General features: G+C 27.6%; 1 protein-coding gene across 3 annotated transcripts in view; it reads left to right on the top strand.

Moving 5' to 3' along the window:
- The window catches only part of Rdl (Resistant to dieldrin), a 58,969-nt gene extending 34,226 nt beyond the window's left edge, over window positions 1–24,743 (top strand). For 2 of the 3 annotated variants that reach the window (XM_070637010.1, XM_070637018.1), the window contains exons 7-10: window positions 8,928–9,065; window positions 17,350–17,634; window positions 18,512–19,008; window positions 19,078–24,743. In XM_070637010.1, coding sequence (XP_070493111.1) covers window positions 8,928–9,065; window positions 17,350–17,634; window positions 18,512–19,008; window positions 19,078–19,242 — 1,085 coding nt within the window. In that variant the 3' untranslated portion in view covers window positions 19,243–24,743. Of the gene's footprint in view, window positions 1–7,270; window positions 7,409–8,927; window positions 9,066–17,349; window positions 17,635–18,511; window positions 19,009–19,077 lie in introns of all 3 variants that reach the window. The other variant, XM_070637027.1, reaches the window with a different exon arrangement.
- The last annotated feature ends 3,241 nt before the right edge of the window (window positions 24,744–27,984 follow it).

Here is a 27,984-nt window from a genome sequence, read left to right as displayed (position 1 = left end):
TGATTAAGTTGAATTTCATAGTTTTCAACCAAATTTAAATAAAAGTTAACCTTTTTCCAAATGAGAATCAAATCCTATAATTACTGAAAACCTATAACTGAATACACAACAACCTAACCTGACTGAATATCATAATAATTTCATGATAAATGCCATAATTTGTCATTGTTTTCTCTCATTCAATAAAATTTAAATTGAATATTTCTAAACAAAATAATTCACTGACAGTTGATAAATGAAAACTAATCTATCGAAATCCCACACATAAATTTCAATAATTTTCCACAAATACGTCGTCAAATAGCTTTCATTAGCCTCAAATTACTCAACTAAAAAATTCATAAATTGACCAATTCATTTAACTCATCACGCGATATAAAAGTTAAGTTTTTTTTTGCGAATAAAAGTACAAACTTACATACAGTAAAGAAGATATCCAATAATGACGGGATAAACTTTGAAAATCTACAAGCATTCACAAATGCTCACATAGATTTCCATAAGTGCTATACCTAATAACAAACAAAAGCAGTACGTGTGATTATTAAGTCTAATTTTAATTTTTTTAATTTTTTTGATTTTTGATTATAATTTTCTAATTTTTGGAATCTTTTTTAAGAATCTTTCATTCTTTTTTTGGTTAGTTAATGTTTTTTTAATGAAATGCATACAACAAATTACTTTGATGAGTTATTGACAGATAAATTATGCTCAACAAGCTGTCAAAACTTGATAAATGCAAAAAAGTGTACAACAGCAAATAAATAAGAATGGTTGAAGTAAAATAGTTAAAATTTCAACATAGGCACAAACATTCTTGTGATCTTCATATTACAATTTGATGAATATTTCAAAATTTAAAATTCATAATTTAATTATTCGATGTAAATTTGTTTATATTTTCACAATTCACCAATAATTTGCAATAAAATTCAATTTTTTGGCTACAAAAAAAAAAAACAATTCATCAAAATGTAATCTGAAAGCTCGCACATGTACAACTTATATAATTTGCCAAATGCATTGTGTTGCAATCAGCTTTTAGGCAAGAAAAGTATGTTTTAATTGAAAAGATCTAATTTTAATAAGCAGACCTAACATTATACATTCCCATATGTATAGTATAGAGATTCATATATTTTTTTTTTGTTGAAAAACTTTTTAAAAAAAAGCAAGAAAAAAACGGAAAGAAAAAAATTCGAAAATTGCGCAGATAAAAAAGAAATAAATAAAAAAAAAGTTTTTTAAAATTTAAATTTGAAGAAGAAAAAAAGAAAATAAAAATAATTAAACAGCCCCTGTTTGTTCATTTGTTTTTTAACACATATAATTTGGTAATATTGAAAGTATATTTTTGTTGGTTGATTTTCGGTCGCCTTCTCTAGTACAGCAACCGCAGAAGGTTGACTTAAGTCTGTCTCTGTCACCCATGAAGAAATGTATATTTAAAATAAATATTATAATTATATATACAAATCCGTATATTGTTTGTTGGATCTAAAATAACTGAAATAATTCAAAAAAAAATTTGACACTTTTTTCAAAATAAATCAAGTCTGGAAATTGAGACTTGTTTCCAAAATTTCTCTCTCTCTCTTAATTTTTATGTCGCACATCACTTTTCAGTCTCAAAAAAAGCAGCAGCATTTTAAACATTTTAAAGCTTTTGAGATCTTAAATTCACCAAAAATAATAATATTGAAAAGCAACCAAAAAATATAAAAATTATTAAGACATTGAGCCCTCTAACTATATAAATATAATAAAAAAAATCTCAAATATTTCTTGGTATAAAATATCAATAAACTTTTTGTTTTTGTTTTTCTGTAATTAAACTAAATCAAAACATCATATCTGTCCCATGATGATATGAGCAAATGATGACCAAGAGGATATACATACATAGCCCCATATTTGATGAATATATTAAGAAAATCTCAAGTCAATATATATCACTTGATATCTCACAATTTTTTTGTTGTTGTCTGAAATCAAATACCAAACTCTTTTTGATGCCGAAAATATATATATAAAATTTATTATAAAGACGATTTTTATGATGACATAAAATATATATCATTATAATTTCATCGTAGACATTTTCAAAGATATATAAAATAAAAAAAATCTATAATATTTTTTTTTATAATTAAATCATGGACTTATATCATAATTGTACACACATCATATTCTTTTATCTATAATATATTATATATGAAATAATATATGAATATATTTCTTTCTGTTTGATTTATCACCATGCATTTTTTCAATAAAAACAGATGCCTCTCATAATTTTTTTAATAGCGTTTTATTTTCACACTATGTGAAATTAATCAATAAACCAAAAGTCTGAAATTTTATTAAACAATTGCTCGTTAATGCTAGCACCAAAATGCTAAAACCAAATACATTTTATATTCTATTAATTTAATTTTAGTGACGTTAAATTATCAAATCCAATTTTCTATCACATACATGCAGTTTTTGGAGGTGTATAATATGATTCTAAATGAATTAAATGGTGATTTTCAGATTGATATGAATTGGTGACCAACATAGACAAATTAATATGAAGTAGTGACCAACATGGACAGATTCATAAGAGTCAATGACTACTGGGGACAGATTGATATTAATATATGAATACTAGGGACATGTTGATATGAAACGTTGACCACTAGGAACAATGTTGACATGTATAGGTGATTATTAGTGACACGTTGATATGAATCGGTGACTACTACGGACAATTTCATATCGAAAATCTATTTCAAGCCTTCAAGTGTTTCTCAATCAAAAATAATCCTAATTACGTACAATTAAGCTTGCCATACTCAAATGCTGGATTTAAATGGACGCAATTCAGTCAAACTTTCAATAATGTCTGTCAACTTACTCCCACATTCCTTACAAACACTGTCAACACAAATGTTCACATTAACAAGCATTCATAATTGCACCAGAGCATATTTCGTCATAAAACCAATTTTATAGCTTAGGTTCGCCAGATCCAAAAACCAATAAACTCTTCAAAACATTTTTCATTGAAATTCAATCTAAAAAAAATTTGATGACTATAAAAATCCCAAAAAAAACCTTTTATTTGATCTAAAATGCTCAATGCTCAAATAGCCTAGTTTGCAGACTGTTTTGGCAGCTTCACAAGAAAATGTATTGACATATCCATAAAAGTGTTAAATTTTCATATCCAAAAAAGGCTACAAAAACATTAGTTTTGCAGACGATTTTTGATATATTAAAATGAAATGCACACACAGAAAATAAAGGAGGTGTGATGTATGTCAACTGTGCAACTTTTGAATTTTTATATTCATGCAATATTGGTAAATCTGGGTGGGGTACGGTCGCTTACAAAACAAATATTGTTCAAGATTCTTTAAAGCTATAATTCAAAAAAATATTAAATTTTCCGCATAATAAATCAAAGTTTTTTGCTTTAGTAAACTTTAAAAGCTACAACTTTTTTCACCACAGCAGTAAGACAATCCCTCGGTAAAAAATTACAACGTGATTAATTACAAAAAAGCTACAGCAAACAAAATGTGAAATAATCCGTTTAAAATCCAAACAAAAAAAAATAAAATCCCTGAAAATTATCACTTGATTCATCTCTTCCACAAGAATCACCTTCATTAGATACGAAAAGAATGAAAATTGGATTAGAAATTTAAAAGCATAATCTTGTTCATTCCTTTATGCCTTTTTTATCTCCTTTTTTTATACAATCAAAAAAAATATTTTTCACTTGCTTAGTTTTCATATTTTTAATTCCTTTACATGCAAAATATATATATTAAAATTAAGTTTCCTTTTTAAATCCGCTTTTCGCAAGTTTTTTCTTCCTCTTTTTTTATATATTCTTTTTTTCCTGTTTCTGTCATTATTTAAGCCACAAATTTTTTTATATGAAAAAAATAAAGTAAAAATGTATTTAAATAAATTAGAATACAGAAGACAAAACATACAAAATTTATTCTAAGGTATTAATTTAGAAAATAATACCTCATGACTTAATTGGAATTTAAAACACAAGACCAGGAACAAAAAAAATCGATTAAACAACGTGAATTTGCAAATTAAAACTTTTATAGAAATTTTTAGATGTATATAAAAGCTTGATGTTTTCGCATTTTTATTCATTGATTAATTTATTTAACCTTTATATCAGATATACATTACTTTATAGAAATCAGAGTTGATTATTGTCGACATTTGATGCTACTTTGTCTCTTGTACGTACGTGTCAACGATGTTGTATGACACAAATGTGAAGATGACAATTTTATTGGTGATTGTTGTCGAGTGATGCAAAGAAATGGAGGAATTATGATACATTCGTGGGATATGAGGTGGGAATAAGTAATATAAAGGACAATCTGGAGTAATGACGTGGTTTTAAAGCTCAATATGAGTAATTTAATCTAATTTTTCATGATTTTCCTAGATTTTACATACTTTTATGCAGCCAAAAGCTTCATTATTGGTTTTTGACAGTTTTTAGATTTTAAACTTTAGCAACTTTTTATAATTGCTATTTTGTTGATATCTACGACAAAAGCAATGAAATTTTAAATTATTGTGATAACTATAGAATAATCTTAAATATTAAAGTTTTCATTTCATTGAAGATTTATTGATATAAACAAGACTCAATATTATAGATTCTAATATTGTAAATGACTTTAACTAGCAATTTAAGAAATTTTTGATGGAGAAATTGAAATAATTTTGGGATTATATCTGACAAAACCAAGTTGATTTACTTTCCAATGACCAAGAAAGCACACGACGTAGATATGGCCAAAAATCTGACTCCTGGGCCGACTTGATCCTGGTTTGAAGTTGGATTTCATTATCCTTAGCCTAGCAACAGGGTCTAGTTGATCTTCGCTCTGATTTTCAGCCATTTTTACGCTATATGCCTTCCGGGTCACCTGAATCTTTTTCCCTAGATATAAGCCTGACTTTTTTAATTTAATTTATATTTGAAATTTGACTATTTAATTATAAATCATACTAAGTCAAAATATTCAAAAATTCGAGAAAACATACTTGAAAGTCACATAACCAAAAATAAATTCGTCATGCGGTCTTTTTTTATTTTCAATTATAATCCACGAAATGTCTATTCAACATCAAATACCCTCTAGAATTGTAAAAATTGTCAATAAATTTCATATTTTCCACAATATGCAGCTAGAGTGTTAATTATTCAATGTAGTTTCATCATAATTGAATCATTACACCTCAAGTCTCATGGGAGACAAAATTTAAAAAAAGCTTCCAAGCCTAACAACGAAACGGAAGAAAAGTTGAATTTTCTCATGGCCTAAAAGCACTGCGGTAAAGCAACGAACTACCGCAAAAAAATATTTTTGAATCACTCGAGCTCACCGATCTGCATCAAAAGCGACCTGTCAACTCTACATAGAATATAAATTGCCTGAGTTCTTTAGATTGCATGCTTTGGGTGACATTGATGATTATGTTTTATAGTTTTTAAATGTTTGAGTTATGTATTGTACTGATTTTTATTCACAAATGAAAAAAAAAAATAATGAAAAAAAAAGAAATTTTTTTAACTTTTTTTTTGTTTAATTTTTATATTCCTTTTTATAAGAACATCAAAAAAAATATCAAACAGGAGCGCTTTAATTAAATATGTTTATACGTTCGATAATGTTATTAAAAATATATATTCTAAAAATTACATATCTTATTTTTATGCCAAAATTTTAATTCAAATCAAAATTGTGATATTTCAATCAAAAAAAATAAGCATTTCACTTAATTTATTTTTTGTATTGTATTGTCTCTTATCAAAATTTTTTATTAAAATTAATTTGTTTTTCTTCTTGATTTTTTTAATAAAAATAATATAACCTATAAAAAGTCAAAAAATGATTGACAATTAATTGAATTAATAGACAATTCGATTCAATTTCTGATAAGTTTAATGACATAAACGATGATTAATTATGATCGACTTAACCAGTTAATGAAGTGAAAATCAATTGCATGCAATAAAAAAATTTAATTTTTTTTAATATCTTTTTTTGTAAAATTTTCTTTCTTGTATCGAAAAAGTTTTTTGAAATTATACTTTTTTTTAAAAAAAACCTTCCTTAATAATTTCGTTTATAATATCTACTTGACATATCTACATAATTATTTTGTGAAAAGCTTTCATAATGCAATTGTCAAATTCTTTTTTTTAAATAAAATATAATAAAATTCTTTTCATATTTTATTATCTCTATTGAAATTATTTTTAAATTCAGAAAATTATCAGCAAGAATTCAAAAAAGCATGAAATTAATTAATTAATTATTTAAATTTTCAAATAAAGTTGAATCATTGATAATTTATCGAAAAAAAACGTCGCGATTCGACAAACTCAGAGAAGAGCCTGCTTACGATATTATGAAGCTCATATCTTGATTAACCAGTTGGCAAACATTTTTTAATTGCTTATTATTTATTTTGATATTATAGTAATATTAACATTTATTTATTGAACTAAGAATTAGGTGGCAATGTAGAGAAAATTAATCCATAAAAATTCATCTCAAAATATATTTGATGGTCGAGCTTTCTGGGTCACTCCCTCAAATTTTGAGAATTCTTTTGTTTGCTAGTATGGAGGGTATCCAAAAAATAACTCAACCAACCATCCAGAAAAAGCTCAAGTTGAACTTGATTTATGTATAAAAAAAGCACATATATTTTGAGATCAATCATGAACTTTTCTTTGATTTATGATTTTAGTTTTTTATTCTGACTTTAATGTAAACTCATATTTATAAAAATATAAATATATTTATTTTTCCCTCATGCAACAAACATAAATTTAATTTTTATCTTTGATTTTGTTTCTCGTTTTTAATTAAACGAATTTGAAAAGCGAAATAAATTGGCGAAAAACAATTTATAATTTTTTTTTGTGTGAATTCTCCAAGCTAAACAAAAAAAAATTGATTTTTGACAAAATTTTTTAACATCTTTTTTCTTCTTTTTTTACATCTTCTCATCATGAAACTCAAACTAAAAAATAATAAAAAAATATTTACTCGATTAAAACTATTCGTTGAAAACCAAAAAATCTATCAATACAAACAAATTTTCCGTATCAAAATGTGCGCAAAATTTTTCTCGTAACTGAAAAACAAAAACAAAAAATTCTAAAAAATTGTGCTCAAAAAAAATTTTTAAACTTAAACAAAAAAAATTTAAATAAAAATTAAAGTCGGCTACACAATGCGAGATATTCGATACTTCTGGAGAGATGGACTGAATTCTGTTGGAATGAGCAGCGAAGTAGAGCTTCCACAATTTAGAGTACTGGGCCACAGGCAGAGGGCGACCGAAATTAACCTAACTACAGGTACCCATACAAATGCAATCAAAAAAAAAAAAGCAAATTAAAAAATTTTTTCTTGAGTTTTCCTCACAAATTCTTAATTTTCTTTTATTTTTTTAAACTTTTTTTTTGTCTTTCTGTTGTGAACACAAAAAATGTATTTATGTTTATGATTTTAAAATGAAAAAAAATATCATTCTAATTTTATGATTTAATTTTATTTATAAATAAAAAAAACAACAACAAAGAACCTATTTATTTAATTTATAGATCAAGAAAAATTTATTTCAAATGTTCATGGGTGAAACAAAGCTTTTAACAAAATCACCAACTGAAATAAATTACCAATATTTTTTTATATGACAAAAATATGAACAAAAAAAATCGTTTTTTTCTTATGTTTACCGAATATAAAAATTATTCTACAAGCAAAAATCAAAAAAAATCAAATTCTTTTCATTTTGAAATTTTATTTGGTTTCTCACAATCTGAAGCAAAATTTCAAAAAGTTTTGAATATAAATGAAATTTAATTCTATTCGACTGGCGCAAACTTGAGTCGAGATTTTTCAACTTTTTCTTCCACATTTGCCTTAGTTTTAATGCTGAAAAATTCAAATTCAAAATAATTTTTAAAAATTGTAATTTAAAATTTGAAATTGAAATTGAATTTTCATATTCACACCAAATATTTACATATTGTAATTTGAAATTCAATTTTGAAATGATTTTTTGAAATCAATTTGAGATTGAACTTTTTAAATTTTTGAAAAGTTCAAAGTTAAATTTCTCGATATTTTTAAATATTCAAAATTTTATCTTTTGAATTTTTAAAAATTCAATTTTAAAAGATTATTTTAAAATTTCTAATTTGAAATGTAACTTAATTTTGAAATTTTTAAAAATTTCTAATTTGAAATTGAATTTTTTGCACCGCTTTTTTGTGTTAGTGTTTGTGACACTAGCACGAAAAATAATACAAAAATCTTGCCGTTTTCCACCAAAACAATCTGCACTTATTTGAAAAATCTCAACTCACAAAAACCGAACCACTCTAATTTTTTTTTATTCGTCTGACAAACAAAAACCATGAATTGTTGCTAAACAAAAAAGTTTTTGTTGATTATACTCTTTTTTTTTGTTTGACTATATGCGGAAATACAATTAAGAATGAAAAGGGGTCTAAGCATAAATTTTATTGCAAATAGAATTGCGAAAATAAGAGAAATAAATACGATTGCGAAAAAAAAGCGTTTGTTGTGTGCAAAAATATTAATTTTTATGGGAAACTATATAATACGTACGATATATATATAGCGATAGTAAAAACAAAAAAACCTCAAAAAGAATATATAAACATTTTTATTACGCGTGCCAAAAAAAAGCGTTAGGCAACGCAATCATATTATGAGATGCAATTTAATTGTGTTATAAATAAAATAACCAAAACCAAACATTCATTCACATATTAATCCAATTCAAATCCGTTATTTTATCAATATACAATTTTCATGAAATCACAAATTATCGATTGAATAATAAAGTCGGATATACAATGAGAGATATCCGCTATAAATGGAATGAAGGTCCAAATTCCGTTGGAGTATCAGAAGATGTATCTCTACCACAATTTAAGGTATTGGGACATCGCCAACGAGCTATGGAAATCAGTCTCACAACAGGTAGATCACGAGTCTGTAGATACCGGACTTCCGCATTTCTTTTCTCAAAAAAAAATTCTATTTTTATTTTATTTTATCTTTTAAGTTTTTGTCACTCATAGACTTTTATTATTTTTTCGTTAAAATACTCAAAAACTCTTCATTTTTAAGTTTTGTACTTTTTTTTTTCTTTTTTTGTCTTTGAATATAAATCAAATCCAGTCAATTTTCAAACTGTTTGAAATATTTAACAACAAAAAAATAAATACATCGACGTCGCTCAACAACATTGATTATTTCCTTATATTTTTCTATCATTTTATTTAAAAAACAAAAAAAAAAAGAACTCTTCTGTCGTATTCGTTTTCATCATTTTATTCTTCCTTTTATATTTTTTTGATTGTTTGACATTATACTTTTTTGTTTTCACTAACTTAGTCTAAGAGATTTCTAAAAAGTATTTTTTTTTTCATGTTCGTTTTTTTGAGAATTTTTAAATAGCAAAATGATTTTTTTAAATGAAAATTCCAAACAAAACCAAACAAAAAAAATGAGAAGAATTAAATTTTTTTAATTAGTGAGAATTTAAAACAATCAAAATAAATTTATTTTTTTAATTTTACCCGAGCGGCAGAGTCTTTGGTTGAGTGGCAGTTGGGGGATTAGTTGGAATTGTTTTGTTCTGATGCAGCAGAATAAGTTTGAAAAAATTGTTTTCTTTTTTCTAATTATTGGGTTTTCTTATTGGATTCTTATTTTGAAATTTTGTTAAGAATTCTTGTTGGATATGGGTTTTTAGATGGTAAAGTTGATTCAAATTCAAATTTGATATTTCAAAAATGAATTAAATTTATGCTAAATTTCCAAATTTTGATTCATGAGAATTTTGAGAGATTTTTGAGATTTCTAAAATTGATTTTAGAAAAATTAGATTTTAAATTTGAAATTTGGTTTAATTTAACAAAGTATTGATATATTGACTTAATTGAGTAATAATCAATTTTAATTTTCAAAATACTAACAAAAAACTTGCATTTTTCCAATTTGAGATTTTTTGAACTTTTTTGAAATTTATTCAAATTTTTCATTGTTCAAAACTCAAGACTTTGAGAGTTTAATTTTAAATTTCTATTCAATATTTTATAGCGAAATATTTCAAAAATTGCACTCAATTTCCCTTGCTCATACATCAATGAATGTACAGGAAACTCAAAACCCAACACCCTTAACCAATAATTTGCCACTCGGTTCTGTAAAAAAAAGAACTGCAGAATAATTATCGGTGTATTTTTTGCCACAAACTGTTTCATTGCCTTTTTAATACCATTAAAAAATTGTTCAATTACTTTTCTTTTTTATAAAACCAACAAAAAAAAGAAGTGATTGGAATTTTTTTTGAATTCTGACTGAAAGGGTTGAATATTGAAAAACAAAAAGGAAAAAATTGGCGAGGACGTGTGAAAATTCATTTTTTTAATTTTTTCTTATATTGGCAAGTGACATATGAATGAAAAATTTTTATTAGAAATTATTGGCTGCTGTAATGAATCGATTTTTGCTAATTGAAGAAGAAAAAAAGTTTAAATTTAAAAATTTTGTTTATTTTTAATTAAAAAAAAAAAAGTCGCAACCGTTTCAAAAGGAAGGAAAGAAAAATTCTTCCTATCAATAAATATTCCATATGTATTGCTTTCACCTATTTCATTATTTTTTTATATCAGAACCCACATCAAAGCCACATTAAAGGTTATGTGATCAATAAAAATATAAATCAGCAAAAAAAAAAAACCATAATATTCGGAAATATTTAGTGAATATATGTATATATTAATGTGTATTTGTGTGTACATATATAAATATTAAATCAGTCAATTATCGGCAATCAACCTTATGTTATTTATTGATAATATTTATGCATAAAGATCACATTACCACAAATTAATCAGTTCGACGTCACAGAATTTTTATTGCTCTGCATTATATTGTTGGTTTGAGACTGATATTTCACAGTTTTCCCAAACCGAAGAATCGAAAAAAGAAAGATCGACATCGTAATTGTTTATTTCCTTAAAAACAAACAAAAAATCTTTTCCTCCTTCGAGCCGATCCATAATCTAATAATTTTTCATTCTGGCTTCTCATGCTTACATGCCTGCATCGTCTGGGCATGTAAAAAATTTTTTCATTTTTTGAATTTTTTTCCATTCAAAAATCAACAAAAAAAAAATAAAAGTTCAAACCAACATTAATCATGACTGAGAATGAATCAATAAATAGACATTGAGATGACTATGAATGAAAAAATATTCGATTTTGGATCAATTCCATTGTTAAAAATATGTTTATGGTGAAAGTTTTCACCATGAATACATCCAATATAAAAAATAAACATCTACTAATCTAGCTATCTTTTTTTTATTAATGAGATTCTCTCTCCATATCCTATATAGCTATATCATTTTGTTTTGTGTGTATATTATACAAAATTAACTATGATAATGAATGTCTATATTTAAAATTTTTTTCAGCAAAATCGAATATATTCATATTATATATTTAAAAAAAGAAAAATGAGTCCAAGTATAAAAAAATCCAAGTTTTCTCAATTAGTTTCTTGTATGAGAATGAAAAAATTATTTCATGCGCAAAATTTTGCAAAAAAAAATTTATTATCGCCGCATTAAAATAATTTTATAGTATATTCTTATATATCCTTAGTCTAAAAAATATATAATATAATAATTATTGCATTCACTGAATATTTTAGTTTATATTGTATGCTGTTTGTCTTAAACTTTATATTATATATATTTCTAACAATTAGTCATGCACATGATTTATGAATGCTTAATAATTAAGCTTCATAGAATACTTTTATTTTAAACTCATACATTTCTCTACTTATTTAATATATTTCATAATATGGTAAAAAACTTTTTTCTAAAGCAAAAAAACATATATAAAGTATAATTAAAATTAAAAAATCTTTTATATGCGGTATGAATAATTTTTTTAAAAAGATGCTTTAAGCTTATTATTATTCAAATTTTCTTTTCATAAAAAAAAAATCCTCTTTCACTATTGCTCGAACTCAAAATCATCGAAAGTTTTTTAATATACATATATATGCTATATTATCATACTTAAAATTACTGTCTTATTTATTCATCGTCTGAAGAATTTTACGCGTCATTATCATTTCTCGTTTTCCTATCAGCGCATTTTCTTTGTGAAAACCTTTTTGTAATTTGGCTTTTTGATTTATGGACATGTTTGGCTGGCTGTCTGGAAACTTCTGAGATATTTAAAATGTTAAAATTCATGGATCTGAGAAAAATCTTTGATTTAATTGAGGATATGAGTGTCATTAGCTTTCGAGAAAAACATAAAAATGGCATTTTATGAGTACTGTAGTGTATTCCAGAGTATCCAAGGATGCATAAACATGAAAAAGAGGTTTGTAAATTAAATCTCCGAAATTAATTCGATTTTTATCTAATATTAGTCAAAAAGAGAGCAAATTTTAAAATCAAAAATAGAAAATTTACTCATTTCCTTCGTTGGTCGTACAGATCAATTGCGATCCGTACCTTCTCTTAAATGTCTACTAAAGCTGAATCATTCACTGGCTGTCGTCTGTCAATTATCGATACCGAATGTAGTGTTTTCTCTTTCTGCAGCTTCTCTTCATGAGTTATTGGGCCTCAATAACCATAAAAACTCAAGGCATTTACAATAGCATCCTTTATCCGAACAAAAAAAAATTTAATCTAGATGAATTTCAGTGTCAATGTCTGAAAAAACCAAAAAATTGATCAGCATAGATTTGTCTTACTTTTAGTCAAAATTCTTCCCTTCCCCTAAACATAATTGAGACAGATGTTAACATGAATTTCTTAAGAATGTGTTTAACATTTGAAGTAACACCCCAGTTAAATATAGAGAAAAAAGACAATTGAAATCAGGTAAAAATTTAGGGTAATTTCTGAAGATTGTTCAATTGAGTAGTAAGAATGTCAAGATTATGCAGAATAGAAGGGGAATTTTTAAGATTTTTACAGCCTAAGACACATTAGTTAGCTTAGACATCTCATAAGCAGAGATCGAAGTTGACTCAGATTTTTTATGGCAAAGTCGACTCGACTTTACGTAAAATTGTAGTCGACTTCAAGCTCTCCTCAAAAGTACCATTGCCAGTCCATACCAAATATTCCAATAAAATCTATTACAAAATTCAATAATTTCAACAAATTTTCAAATAAAAATTACGATCAACGATGAAAATGCGCTCCAAACTCAGTCATAATTGAACGAGAACATTAATTCATAATTCTCTTTTATTTCTCGTTAAACTTTCAAATCCTATTTTATATCACTCGCGAAATAATTTCATTTTCCATCTTTTTTTAATCGTCTACAAAGAATAATAATTGCTGAAATCAATAAAAATATTCATTTAAAAAACACGAAATCCTCCTTAAAAAGGTTCATTACCATTTCATAATTTATTCTTAGCCAAGCATTTTATTTACCATAATCATTGTGTCAAAATATATATTTTAAAAGAGGTTTAATCATTTCAATTCTGAACTTTAAATATATTTTTTAAATATGATATGAAAATAGGGTGTCTAAATGTTAAGTTTGTAGCAATATTGTTGATGGTCTATTTAAATGTTGATTTTTTTTGGGGATTTAATTAATTTTATTCAGTAAAGTTTTGATAAGATGCCAATTTTGATGGAAATTTAAATGATTTTGCAAGAATTACACACGATCCGTACCCGGAATGAGCTGCTTGACATAATATCCAGTTAATAACTAGACCTACGGTCGACTAATGACAAATTTTATGGAACTATCCGTAGAAAATGTCACTAATCGACCGAAAATCTAGTTATTAAGTAGATTTACGTCAAGTTCTCAATTTGGGCTCGTCAATTGGGGTCTTTCATATGTCACAACTATTTTTCCGTACAATATTTAATAAATGAGAGTCAAAAACTATCCAGACACCCTTAAAAATCACTAAAGCAGCAGCCAAATAATAAGAAGTAGTAATGATAATTGCGATAACATTTCACTGAGTAAATTTCATTAATTATGACTCAAAAAATAACAATTTTCTTTTCACTTAATTAAAATTATTTCACAATCTATTGTGTATATATAAATTAATGTCGGTTACTTTACAAAAAAAAGTCAAATTGCGAAGAAAAACAATTTCCGAGTGTAATTTTATGATTGATGACATTTCATTTCCATTTTTGCAGTCATAGTTGTGGTTCCATTACACGCATTTCAACCATTTTTTTTTTCTCGCGTTTCGATGTCAAAAGTTGACATTATTTTACATATTATTGCCATAATGTAGATGGGGGTATATAATTTAATATGATATATGCATGTAAATTTACATGCTTAACATTTTTTGATTTACACGATTATGAATCGTTGTCAAAAGTTATAGATTGGACCTCTAATAATTGACATAATTGATATGCGATATCTAAACAAGCAGCAGCAATAATATCATCATTCTCATGTAAATACTTGTGTTTTTTTTGTGTATGAAACAGACAAGAAGAGAACCAAATAAAAGCTTCATCTTCACATTTAGAAATTTTCCTCTCATAAATATAAATTTTATTCTTTAGTTCTCGTCTACTTCTTCTTCATATTATGTAAGAAATTGACCCTCATCTTCCCTTCCACTTCTCTCTCTCACTCCTTATTGTCTGTGTTCCATTTTTAGATATACATACTATTTGTACAATAGATTTATGTGAAATATTTTGATTTTTTTCTTTTTTGTTTATCATTTATCATGAATCACAGTTTTCATGCATATCGCAATGATTTTTAGTATTTTATTCACAACTTCCTCAAATAATAATGATGATATAGATCAGCCTTCTAGCACATTTATCATTATTTTAAAATTTATCATTTTTTATGTGTGTCTTTTTCACATTTTTTTTTTATTTTTTATCTTCATTCTGTTACAAAATTCATATATCAATAATATGACTGAGCATTTATTTCTGGTACAAATCAGAATCTTTTTTCATGATGGAAAAATAAATTCCATTCTTTTTTTTTTTTTGTTTCGTTATTAATTTTCAAAACTTTTTTTTTGTCACAAATTATTGTTGTAAATATGCGCAGAGAAGAAGGAACGACAAAAAAATACAATTTTTGTTATCGAGCAATTTGAAATTTGTGCTAGTCTGTGTGGTTTCATTAAAAATGTGCAGAGTTGTTGTCTATTGTGGACGCAATCATGGATATTGTCATGTTCATTGGAGGTTTGTGCTGTCTGAATTTAAATTTTGAGGATTTTCTCAATTTTCCAGACAATTTCGTATATTTAGAATCAAAAGTACACAAATGTACAGCATGAAAGTTGCCAAATTGCTTCCTTTGATGTTCCAGTCATTAGTCTTGTGAATATTTTGCTCCCAATTAATTGGGATCATATTTTGCTTTAATTCAAAGGAATTTGAGTTCTATTGATGCATTCCAATATGTCATCAAGTTCTCCTTTTTTCCGAGCGAATGTCAAATGAAATAGAGCCTTAAAAGCTCCATGGTGGAGCCTTGTTCATTTGTGTCGCCCGGACATGAAAGCAAACAGTCAATAGATCGACACACAATCTAGAATAAAGTTGGATATCATTGCCATATCCGTAAATCAAAATTGAACCCAAACTTCCAGTAAAACACGCAACTTAATTGAATCCCAACTTAACCACGATGTGTATAAATAACTATCAATTTCAAAAATAGCATCACATAACCTGGTAAATCTAATTGCATTCCCCCACTAGATTACACAGGTGATTTATTTTTAAAATGATAAGCCATAACCACTTTTCAAAGTTAGTTGTAAACTATACAGGATAATAATGCAACTATTCAATTAAAACTAATATCCATATATATAGTTTAACGTAATCAACTATGTAATTTTTCACTACAATGATCTAAGCATCAAAGGAAATGCATCACTGTACATCAATCAAAGTTATGTAAATGTCAAAGGTTTTAGTTTTGCATCTAAAAATAGCTCGGTTACTCAATTTTCTGGTCACAAAATTTTCCATTTATGAGCTTGTATGCAGCACTATAAATCAATGGTTCATTTTATGCAGGCTACCTCAACCAACGACCAAATCTAGATCGTGTGTTAAATTAACAAGAAAATGATAAATTTTCTGTAATGCAATAATGAAGGTTTGAGGATCAGAAAAGATAAATGTACAAAATAATATACAGCATTTATGGGCTATTCTAAATCATACCCATAAAGCCAACCAACTTTTCTGCTTTTTCAATTGGAAATAATTTATGCCATGTTCCTGAACTCCGTCTAGTAAATTATTCTCACTTTTAAATTACCCCGAGAGTGTAAGCACATCCGGAATGAGATTCTTATCAGTCCAAAAAAACAACCCCAACATGACAACTCTGCTATCTAATTTATGTTATGCTGTACAAACACAAAAAAAAAGTTTAAAGTTTTTTTTGTGTACGAAAAATATAATAATAATAAAAATACAATTCCAGCGTATCGTATACAGACTAGAACAATTTTTCAATTCCCTTATTATACGCTAAAGATAGATAAATCTGTATTTCATTCATTCATACTGCCCATTATCTGTTTGTGCCATATGTTTCATCTCAGCAACAACAACAAAATATATATAACTTTTTTCTTTTCCTTTTTATCCAAGTAGCAAATGATTGATGCCTGAAATTTCTTTTACACAATTTTTTTTATACTTTTATTTATTAAATGGAATGATATTTAGAGAAAAAAAAAGTCTTTATTACTTTATTAGAGTTTTATGATGATATTTGATAGATATAAGAGTGCTTTTTTTACTTACTACTTTTTCTACTTACTATTGCATTATTTTTAATTCCACAAAACTTTTTTTTATGCTTTTATGATAAGATTGATGATGATAATCATACATATATTTACTTTATTAGATGAATTTTAGTTCCTATTTTTTTAAATAAAATTTAATTAATTAATTTACCTCATTTTTTTAGTTGAAGACTTTTTGACCAATTTTTATTTATTTTTTTGATTTCTTTATGCAAATGTTAATTACATAATTTTTTTAATCACCAAAAAATCCTGCAGGTACATAAAGTTTTATCATATAAATTTTTTTTCTCTTTTTTTTCTTCTTTTTTCTCTCTTTTTTCATGAACGAAAAAACAATTTTTTTGTCTTTTTTTCACTTTTTTGCCCACTTCCTTCATTATGATAACAATTGAAAATTTACAGGAAATTATTCGCGCTTAGCATGTGAAATCCAGTTTGTTAGATCAATGGGTTATTATCTAATTCAAATTTATATTCCATCTGGATTAATTGTAATCATATCGTGGGTATCATTTTGGCTCAATCGTAATGCAACGCCGGCTCGAGTAGCACTCGGTGTAACAACTGTATTGACAATGACAACACTTATGTCGTCCACAAATGCTGCCTTGCCCAAAATATCATACGTTAAATCGATTGACGTTTATTTGGGTACATGTTTCGTCATGGTGTTTGCCAGTTTACTCGGTAAATATTTCTTGCTTCCTTCTTCTTCCTCCTTATCGATAACTAGATGTTCGATGTTATATAATGTGTCTTTAAGCAAGGTTGTTGTCATATTCAAAATAACTCAAACGTGAAATTATAGACATTATGCCTTACGGTCATAACATTATGAAATAATATTTCACTCAATCTTTAGTAAGGATATTTATGCAGTCTACGTCAGCTCTTTTTTTAAGGGACATACTTATATGATATGCCTAATATGTGGAGACAGAGTGATGTAAGTATTTTTTTTATGTTGGTCCTGCAGCAGACGGTGATGTGCTTCAAAACTCATTCATATTCCAGCAAATTATCCCCAATTTGGGTCAATTGAATGATCAGCTCATAAAATATTCAAGACTTCATAATAAAAAAATATCGACCAATTTGTGTATTGACAACAGCATTTCATCTAACCACATTATCCTGCTTAAAGACACACGAAATTAGGTTAAAATTAGTTGATCATGTATGTACATTATTTCTACCCCCATATTTAGACGCCCTATAATGAATTTAGTTGTCTTATTAACACTCACATTCATGTAAATTTACCCATCATTATTCAATTTTAAACGACGAAGAACAATTTGAACATGTGCAACATATCAATCTATCATGGCATCTGATGATGGGAGAGATAATGTACATAAATGTTAAATGAATCGTTAGAGTACCAATTATAAAAGTTTATAAAACTTAATTTTTCTTCCTTCTTTTTTCTCTTTTTCTCTTTTCAATCAACATTTCCCTCGTCTCACTGCCGAATCTTCTCATCATCCTTCATGTTGTTCGTGCTATGGACGAAAAAAAAAAACATAAAAATAAAATGATTAATTGCTTCAATGTTCTACAGAATATGCTACGGTCGGTTACATGGCTAAGCGAATACAAATGAGAAAGCAACGCTTCATGGCTATACAGAAAATTGCCGAGCAGAAAAAGATTCAAGTTGATAATGCACAACAAAATAATCCACCAAGTAGCGGCGGTCCACCAAGCGTTGTTGGTCCACCAAGTGAGCATTCACATTCGCATGGCCATAGCCATTCACATCATCCACACGTACCAAAGCAACAGATGGGAATGAATCGCGGTCCACCTGGTATGTCGACATTACAAGGTAATGTTGTTGGTTCAAGAGGCTGTTCTATAGTTGGACCCTTATTTCAAGAAGTACGCTTCAAAGTGCACGATCCGAAAGCGCATTCAAAAGGCGGAACACTTGAGAATACAATTAATGGTGGTCGTGGTGGTCAACAGCCGCCACCAAGTCAACCATCAGGAGGTGGTGACGAAGAATCGGGAGGAGGAGGCGGTGGTCCACCACAGCATCTAATTCATCCAGGGAAAGTAAGTGGATTAGTTATCAAAAAATCATTATTTATTACTTACTGTCAATTCTCGTGCATTCTCTTACAGAATATCAACACACTACTGGGTATAACTCCTTCCGATATCGATAAATATTCACGAATTGTGTTCCCCGTTTGTTTTGTATGTTTCAATTTAATGTATTGGATAATTTATTTACATGTTAGTGATGTTGTAGCCGATGATTTAGTATTACTCGGTGAAGATAAGTAGGAAAACTTAGTAGGACCCATATCAATAAATCACACTATACCCGAATACGATTATGAAACGTATACAACTTTATTATGGAAGATTGTTACAATATTTATGATTATGATTACATATTTACACGTTTACGTAAAGAAGCAAAAAACCCATTTTTCATTGATTCCATTCCGTTCATTTGTAACAACAAAATATCTTAAGTTTTAATGCCTGCCTTTAAAAAAAACGACTTAGAATAAAATAATGAAATACTTAAAAAAAATACCACAATTGAATTAAAAGAAAAAAAAATTTATAATAAAATAGAAAAAAAAATTGCTAAAAAAGACGATAACTTAAGTAAATTAAAAATGAGAACAGCACACAGAAAAAAACAAGAACACACACTGCATATAATTTTTTGATTTAATTTCCTTTTCCTATAATAAGATTTTTATATTCTCAAAACAAATAAAACAAGTCTCACAGTCTCACACTCACAATATTGTGAGACGTTACTTTCGTTCCATGATGATATAAAAAAATAGAATGCAAAAAATCATCCATTCGATTATTCCAAAATTCTATTAGGAATATATCTTGTTGTAGTGAAAATGAAAATGAAGTAAATGAAAAAATTATTATTATTATTCTGAGAATTTAATATTTATAATGAAAAATGAAGAAGAATAATCCTCACTCTAAAAAATAAATGAATTATATTCACCACCCACAAATCACACCAGAAAAACACACACAATAACGCCCAACATAAGTTGAAGCTCATATCGTTTTTTAAAAAAATTCTAATTCTCACTAATATGGCACTCACTTGATTTTTATTCCTCCTTTTTAACTTTTTTTCGAAAAAATACACACGCGAAAGTAAAATCACATACGACAATTATGATGATTATAGGAAATACAAAGTCGATCAGGTCATTAAAGCGCATTTTTGATTGTTGCAATTTCTAATTTCGAATAACTGCCAAAAAAATGTTCGAAAAAATTGTTTCATTCCCAGGAAAATCTTAAATTCAAAAGAAAATTGAGTTTCATGTCCGATCAGCACAAGTGGTATCAAAGTAGCCATGGGCTGACTTATTTAAAGCTATTTACCACTTGACATCAAAGGGCCATCTTTTATGGTAGTTAACATGAAATTTGTCACTTTGATGCCACTTACTTACTGGAACCATGCTTCGATTTGGAGCCTAGGTTGCTACAAGAGAGTCAAATTCCACAAAGCTTGTACAAATTCTCAGTTTTGACATCTAACTGTCAATTCTTCATTACTGTCCTGCGCCATGTTGCTTTTATAGCACCAGGAAGCAGTTTCCTTCCAGCAAAGGGCGGAATAGCAAGCTTGTGTCTCTCCCCCAGCCACAGAACTTGATGTTAAATACTTGACAACCATGAAAAATCTGTGCTAATCGGTATGACCTCAAAAAGAAATCCTCACACCTCAAAAAAAAGAAGTTGTTGCCATTTTAAATACATTAAATAAATTAATTCCTCCCACAAAACGAAAAAATTCACAAATTCAAAGGTTAATCTCCGAAAATGGCAAGAGTCAGACACAAAAGGATCTGAAGATTAAAAGAAAACTTTTAAGCTTCCACTTATGACACGAACATTATTATAATCAACAAGTCATGCGAAGCGATAAAAGGAACGCAATATTATTCAGCACAAAAAAATGCGCTAGAATCGACTTTTTAAGGACGAAATATACACAACAGCAACAAAAAAGAGCACATAAGAGAAATTAAATTAAAGAAAAAAAAATGTATTGTACTTTACTTAAATGAAGAAAGCTTCTTCGGTCATTTATGTGAGTCGCTTTCAATTCCATTTTGATAATTACTTCATGCTTCCGAAACATAAATGCCAAATTACTAACGTGAATCTTAATATAATTGTAAGTCGAAAAAAAAAACAAAAAAAAATAAATAAATAAAAATCGGAAATTTATAAATTTCTTCTATCCCTTCTATATCTATCACTAGACTATCTGCGATAATTTATTTCCACTTGTTGTTATTGTTATCTCCGTTTTGGTTTCTCATTTTCTTTTCCTTTTTCCTGTTTGGAAAATTGTGTTGCAAACAATTATCTCCCCATTTTTTAAATGCTTTTGCTATTAAGTGTAGATGCAAAAACATAAAGGAAGGAGACTAAAATGATAAGCAAAATGTTATATTAAAAAATATATTTTATTTATAGATCAATGTCCTCCTCTTTTTTCTATATTCCCCAAAACTCTCCCTACCAAAAAAAAGTGAAGATATATTCTATAAAATTTCGTTATTGTTGTTATGTTACTAAATTTATTTCAAAGTTTATATTGAAAAACACAAAAAAAACTATATTAAAATGTATATGCGTCACAAGTTATATTTATAATCACACCCCCCAAAACAATGATGATGATGATGACAAGAGACTTTTTTGCTCTTTCTTTTTCCTATCTATAAAAAGTTGTTTGATATGTACATGTATTTTTTTCTGGACAGAGATTCTAGAATGTAGGGTTAAAATAGATTTTTTGTTAGGGGTGACTTCTCTACTTTTAGGGGTTTTGAGCCCCTGGATTAAATATTGAAAACCTTGATCGAAAGATCTACTTTCTTTGCTAGAAGCACAGATCTTGGTCTCCATTAAATGGGACCTAAAGCTGACTTAATCACTAGCCACTACTTGCTAACTACAAAAATTAAATGCACTATTCCTGTTATCATTTTAAACGTCTGATTTAATGGTTATTCCTAACGGAGCTTCTTTAGATCTTTTTATAACATGCGGAACACATTGAAGCCTATAATTCATTCTGGGTTACCCTAGCGACACAATAAGGCAGTTTTCGTAGTAAATAAACGAGTTGAAATCAGCAGTAATGATGGCCTCAGGGCAACTTTTCGTCTTACCCATAATACACTGAAAAAGCGTTGCCGTAGAGAACACCTTGTATTATTCGAGTTAGATATCCTTAAAAAATGAACAACTTGCCAAAATTTAAAGGTTTTAGGACAAAATTGAACATTTTCAAATTGTAAATATGTTGGCTAGTCAGTAACAATTGCAAGAACTTATCATAAATCCATTGAAATTTTGATTATTACCCTAGTTAGTTCAAAGTACCGGATTAGATTCTGCATTAAAATCGAATTCCTTAGACATTCCCACTTAAGACTAGTCAGTTTGAAGACCTTTTAACAGTTCACAAAATCCAAAATTTTGCATTCAAACTCAAGTGGAGGCTAGCTAGACCCATTCTATATAAGCTGTTTATAATAGACAATCTTAACCCCCACTTTCACACCAATTCACACAATAAAAAATCCTCTTAAGAATCTCCTTAAAATTACAAGCAAAATTTTGTCGAATCATCTTCTCAGTCGAACCATAAAAAGAAAATAGATATAAAAAAAAATCTCGACACTCAACATCTCTAGAATCTCTACACACCTAGCTTAAAAAAAGAGAAGCTTATAAAGCGTCATTGTTTTCTTCTTGAAAAATCAAAATAATGAAAGTAATTCTAAAAAAGCCATATTTGATGTGCAGATAATGATGATATTTAGGTTCACTTTCCCATTCTTCTATTATTCAATTTAAAACCCTTTTTTTCCACTGTCCTGAACAACTTGAACTTGATATTTATTTTTATCAACCTCTTTTCTATCTATTCATCTCCTCTACCTTTCTCAATTCCTTTTTTTCTCTCATTTGACGTCATTGTGATGATGTTATTAATTCTAGATGTATCTATCCAAGCCTCGTAACTGTTTTTTACTTTGCTCTTGCTTTTAAATTTATTATAAAATCGATACACAATTTACATGACAACACATCGACACACACGATTGAGAAATTTAATTGATTAATCAAATTATAAAAATAAACTTTTTTTTCCACTTCTTAGTTTATCGCACTTTCCTCTCGTCACCCCCTTATATCCTCTCGTTCGCTCAATCCTCATGCTCGAAAGATCGAGGCAAAAAAAATATAATTTTTATAGCTTTTCTTTCACTTCAGTTGAAATTGATTTTGTAATATGAAGGATGTTCATAGGATATTTTTAAGGTTGTTTCGTAACAACACAACAACAAAAAAATCTCATTTAAATCTTTTTTGATGGAATCAAAACGAGATGAGAGAGGGGAAACAACAAAAAAAAAATTTCATTTAAAACTTTGAAGTGGAAAAAGTCTTCATAATTTTTTTTATTGTTTTTTTCATCCCTGGCACAAAATAATTTTTTCTTTCAATTCTAATATGATTGTACCTTCTATCAATGTTCCGTTATTATGGGTCCTCTGGAAAGCCAAATGACTGTTGAGAGAATTTTCTAAGGCTCTTGTGCTCTATTATTGTACAATTAGTAATGATTTATTCAAACTAAATGAGGAGTCTCGTTTAGATAAAGAGATGTCATGTTTATCATTTAATGTCTGATGGGTCAGACAAGGGTTAATGATATATAAATAGGTGCAGACCTCCCAAGATGATGAAGTTGTGAAATAAGAGTTGATTGACTCTCCAATTTCTCGGAGGTTTATTGTTGTCTGCTAACCCGGAATTGCATTAATTTCCACCACGTGGGGTGCTTTTTCTTAAATTAGATCAGATTCCATTATCAGGAATAAGATCAAATTAGACATAAGCAGCGGAAGTATCAGTGAGGGATTTATCTCTTGAAGATGCACTGCTGTCGTCATTTTCTGAGCTGTAGAGGTCGACTAAATATCTTAACAGGGGGCACACCGAGGGCTCATAACGCGGAAATAACTAATCTTGAATCTTAAATAATCCATAAGATTCATTCCCCGGTTCAATAAAAGTATCAACCATTCTGTCATTAATTCATTTACAAAAAAATTTTTTGATTTTTATGAAGAACTTCTATAATAAAAAAATAAAGTCCTATGTACCGAAATAAGTGATCCAGTACATCAAACTGACAGAATCTAAACAGTAGAACAAAACAACGTTTAGAATATCTTCAAAGTCATTTGGTATCGGAGTTAAATGTCACAAATGAATCAAATAAAAAAAAGTAAGCATTTTACATTCAATCTTTAGATTAATTTAAATAATCGTCTGATTTTTGTACATTAAATAGACAAAATGTTTTGATTGTAAAGTGCTAAAGATTTTAATTGTCAATCAAATATTAATCAACTAGTTATGAATCTTGCCATAGTCATCTATAGTTGACTAGTTGATATGTTAATTTGATTGTGACACATTTGTGACATTGAACTGAGGACCCTAACTAAGTTAAGACAATTTTTTTAAAAAATTTAAAAATTTATTTAAAATAAGATATAAAAATGATATATACAAAGCATGTGATAGAAAAATAATTAAAAAAAATTGATTTAATACAAAAAAAAATAAATGAAAAATAAATAAGCATGTAGTCGCCAGTGAATTTTAAAATAAAATAAGTATAAAAAAAATTCTTTAAAAAAGAGGAATATCAAAGAAGAAGTTATAATAACTAAAAAAATTCTAAAGTTGATAAAAACACACACAAAAAAAATCTTTTTAAAGAAATTAAGGTGAAAATTATCACAAAAAAAAAAGTTTTTTATTATCGATTTTTTTTTTCTTTTCAAATTTAGTTCACATTTTTTTTTCTTTTCATATATTCGACGCCATCGCACATACACGATTCTCTCAATGTACATTTTTATGATTTTTTATGATTATGTTATATTTTTCACTTTTTTTTCATAACACACATAAGAGTGTTGATATTTTTAATGGGTCTCAAATGAGATTTATTAAGGATTTATATTACCACAAACAAAAAAAAATGAAATAAGATTAAAGCACAAGAGAGTTGTTAAATTGTCATAAATTATATATGAGCAAAAAAAAAAGTAATAAAAAATGAGATGAATAAAAACGGCACAAAACATGGAATACATTCAAAATTAAGTTTACCAAAAAAAAACTCAACAAAATCAAAAGAATTAAGGAACTTTTCATAAATAAAAGCAGTGCAAGAAGGAATCATTACAATGCAAATCATCTAGGATAAAAATTTATTATCGAAAAAAAAAGTGAAATAATGATGAAATTTTGTAAATAGTAAGGATTAATTTTAAAAAATTATTAGAAAATCGAAACAAAATAAAAGATGAAAGTTACATTTGAAAAAAACATTAAAATCGAGTCTTGAGCACAATTTATGGCAAAGAAAAAAAAAATTATTAAAAATAATTGAAAAAATGTGTGATTTGAGTTGTTTAATTGAGTTAACGATATTAACATTCGTTAATAATTCTTCCAATATATTTAAAAAAAATGAAGAGAATCATGCAATAAAATGCATTTTAAGCAAGAAATTTTTGGCACGCGTTTTTCTTTACATTTTATTTTATACAAAAAAAATATAAAAAATCTTGTAAAAATTGTTTTGTCAATGGCATAGTGAAAAATTTTAAGACAAAATATACACTTAGTTCTAAGGTAAAAATGATCCAAGATGTTCAGTGAGTATTCTATCAGGGGCTTGAGTCTGTCCATGGTTGATATTTATATTATTTAGACAGTTTCTGACCTATATGGTCCTTCCTAGAACCTTGAACAAAAATTCAAAAAATTGATCAAAATTCAGTGTTGTCCTGTAAGGAATTATCCAGAATATATAGGAAATTGACTTTATAAAGTGACTTACTTACTTCGCTAATCATACGTGTAGACTCAGCACCTAATATTGGTGTAGGGATGAGGGTGCTGAGCGTACTATCTTTACTATCCCTGAGCATAGCTAGCTTATGTGCTTGAGCATGTTGTTAGGTGACTACCTATGCTATACTGGCTATAATACTGGCTTTTGTCTGCTAAATGACACTCAGATCTAGACACCAATCCCTTTTATTGCGTTCCAATGTTTTGGCAAAGATTCAAACCAACCCCCTTCAAAAAAATATGAATTTTTCAAAGATTTCTTGCCCCAAACCCCCTTAAAATTGTCACATCCTTCAACAACACCAGCCAAAAGCATAATTTTCAAGATTCAAGAACATTTTCGTGTCTGATCAGTAAATAAAATTTCATGTTGAATGGCATTTTCAACAGCATAACTCACACAGACAATTTACACGCAAAATATTTCATAAAGTAACCCCATTAAAGTGTCAATAAATGTCAAACGTAGTATGACGACCAAGTGTTAATGTCATAATTTTTTCTAAAATATTGCAAGCAAATGTTCCGTTGTTTTCTTTCAGCTTCCACGATTTATTGATTTACATACATACTGCATTTTACTCTTCAATTAACTTGTGGATATGTTATTCAATGCCCTTAATAGAATACCAACCTGTACTCTATTTTATAGCTCAATTATAGTTTAATTATTTAATACATGCAATCATAAGAACTATATAATCACGAGCATTATCATTTTGTGTCATAATTAAAACATTTTTTTGCTTGTGTTCTCATTGAGTCATGCATGAATGGCAAACAAAAAAGCTGCTCACAAAAAAATTAATAAGTTATATTCCCCATAATTAATTATTTCGTCCAAAATTTTCCAAAAAAATTAAATGCGAAATGTTTCCACCCATATTCATTGTTTTAGGTTCCATTTTTTTTGATATACATACACACGATAATATTAATGATGAAAAATTTAATCAAAAAAAAAGTAAAATAAAATAAAGTAAAATTTCCTCAACTTTTTGTGATGAAGTAGGCAACACACGAAGTTTTTTTGATAATATATAAAAACAAGAATCGTTCATTAACCTTTTCCTATTTCCTATTGTTTAATAAGAACAACTTCTACAAAATTAATTGAGTCAAAGTTATGTAGTTGAGGAATAAAAACATACACACATTTACATACAATATTGTCAGGAAAAATTTTAACTGACAAAAATATTAATGAACAACTCTATAATCTGATCAAACTAAATTAAAGTCTTTTCTTTTTTTTGTTGTTGTTATGTAATAAATTAATTAAATTTTCAAGCATTGTTTCTCATAAATTTTTTTGTTTTTTGAAATATTTCTCATGAGACAATTGTTTATATCAAGACGTACTTTTGTGGGTACATAATATATGTGTTGAATTTTTGAGATTTTAAACATTTTGTATTTTGAATACATAATAATCCTTTTTGTGTCCTCATTTTCTATGTGGATAATGATGCTGATGGAATTGAAACTTCTTGTTTCTTTAGTAGGGTATTTAAAATATCTCGAAAATATTTTCTCGAGATGTGGGAATTTGAAAAACTTGACCTTCGAATGGGACAGTTGTTGGGACTGTATTAAGGATTTTTTGTAGAAATGGAAGGAGATGGGATCAGTCTGAAGATTTTAAATAGAGTTTTTTGGTTTACAAGTTGACAATTAAGAAGGAAGGAAGAGATCCGAGTGATACAACTGAAAAAACTCTGGAATGGAGCTTTTGAGGCTCAGCTAATTCCAAATGAAAACCTCATCCGTTTGACGTCTATATGGCTGTCAAAACTAGGCACCAAAGCTATGGACCTATATTTGGCAGCCATAAGAACGACAAAATAAGACGACCTTACATTTGGTATTATTAAAATGTTTAGTACAGCCTTACAAGCTCCATAGCCAAGCCTTCTTCATTTGTGTCGCTCGGGAAGACTTACTTCCTGACTACAAATCTGCCATACTACATATATATCCGCATTGGTAGTGAATAATAAATGTCGAGCCTTCCAAGAACAACACAACATAAAAAGGATGCCCTACTAAAGCATAAAATACATT

The sequence above is a fragment of the Chironomus tepperi genome, unplaced genomic scaffold, assembly GCF_022539635.2.
Source record: "Chironomus tepperi strain 1889 unplaced genomic scaffold, CSIRO-AGI_Ctep_v1 contig_11, whole genome shotgun sequence".
Taxonomy (NCBI): Eukaryota; Metazoa; Arthropoda; class Insecta; order Diptera; family Chironomidae; genus Chironomus; species Chironomus tepperi.
This window is presented reverse-complemented; position numbering and strand designations above follow the sequence as displayed.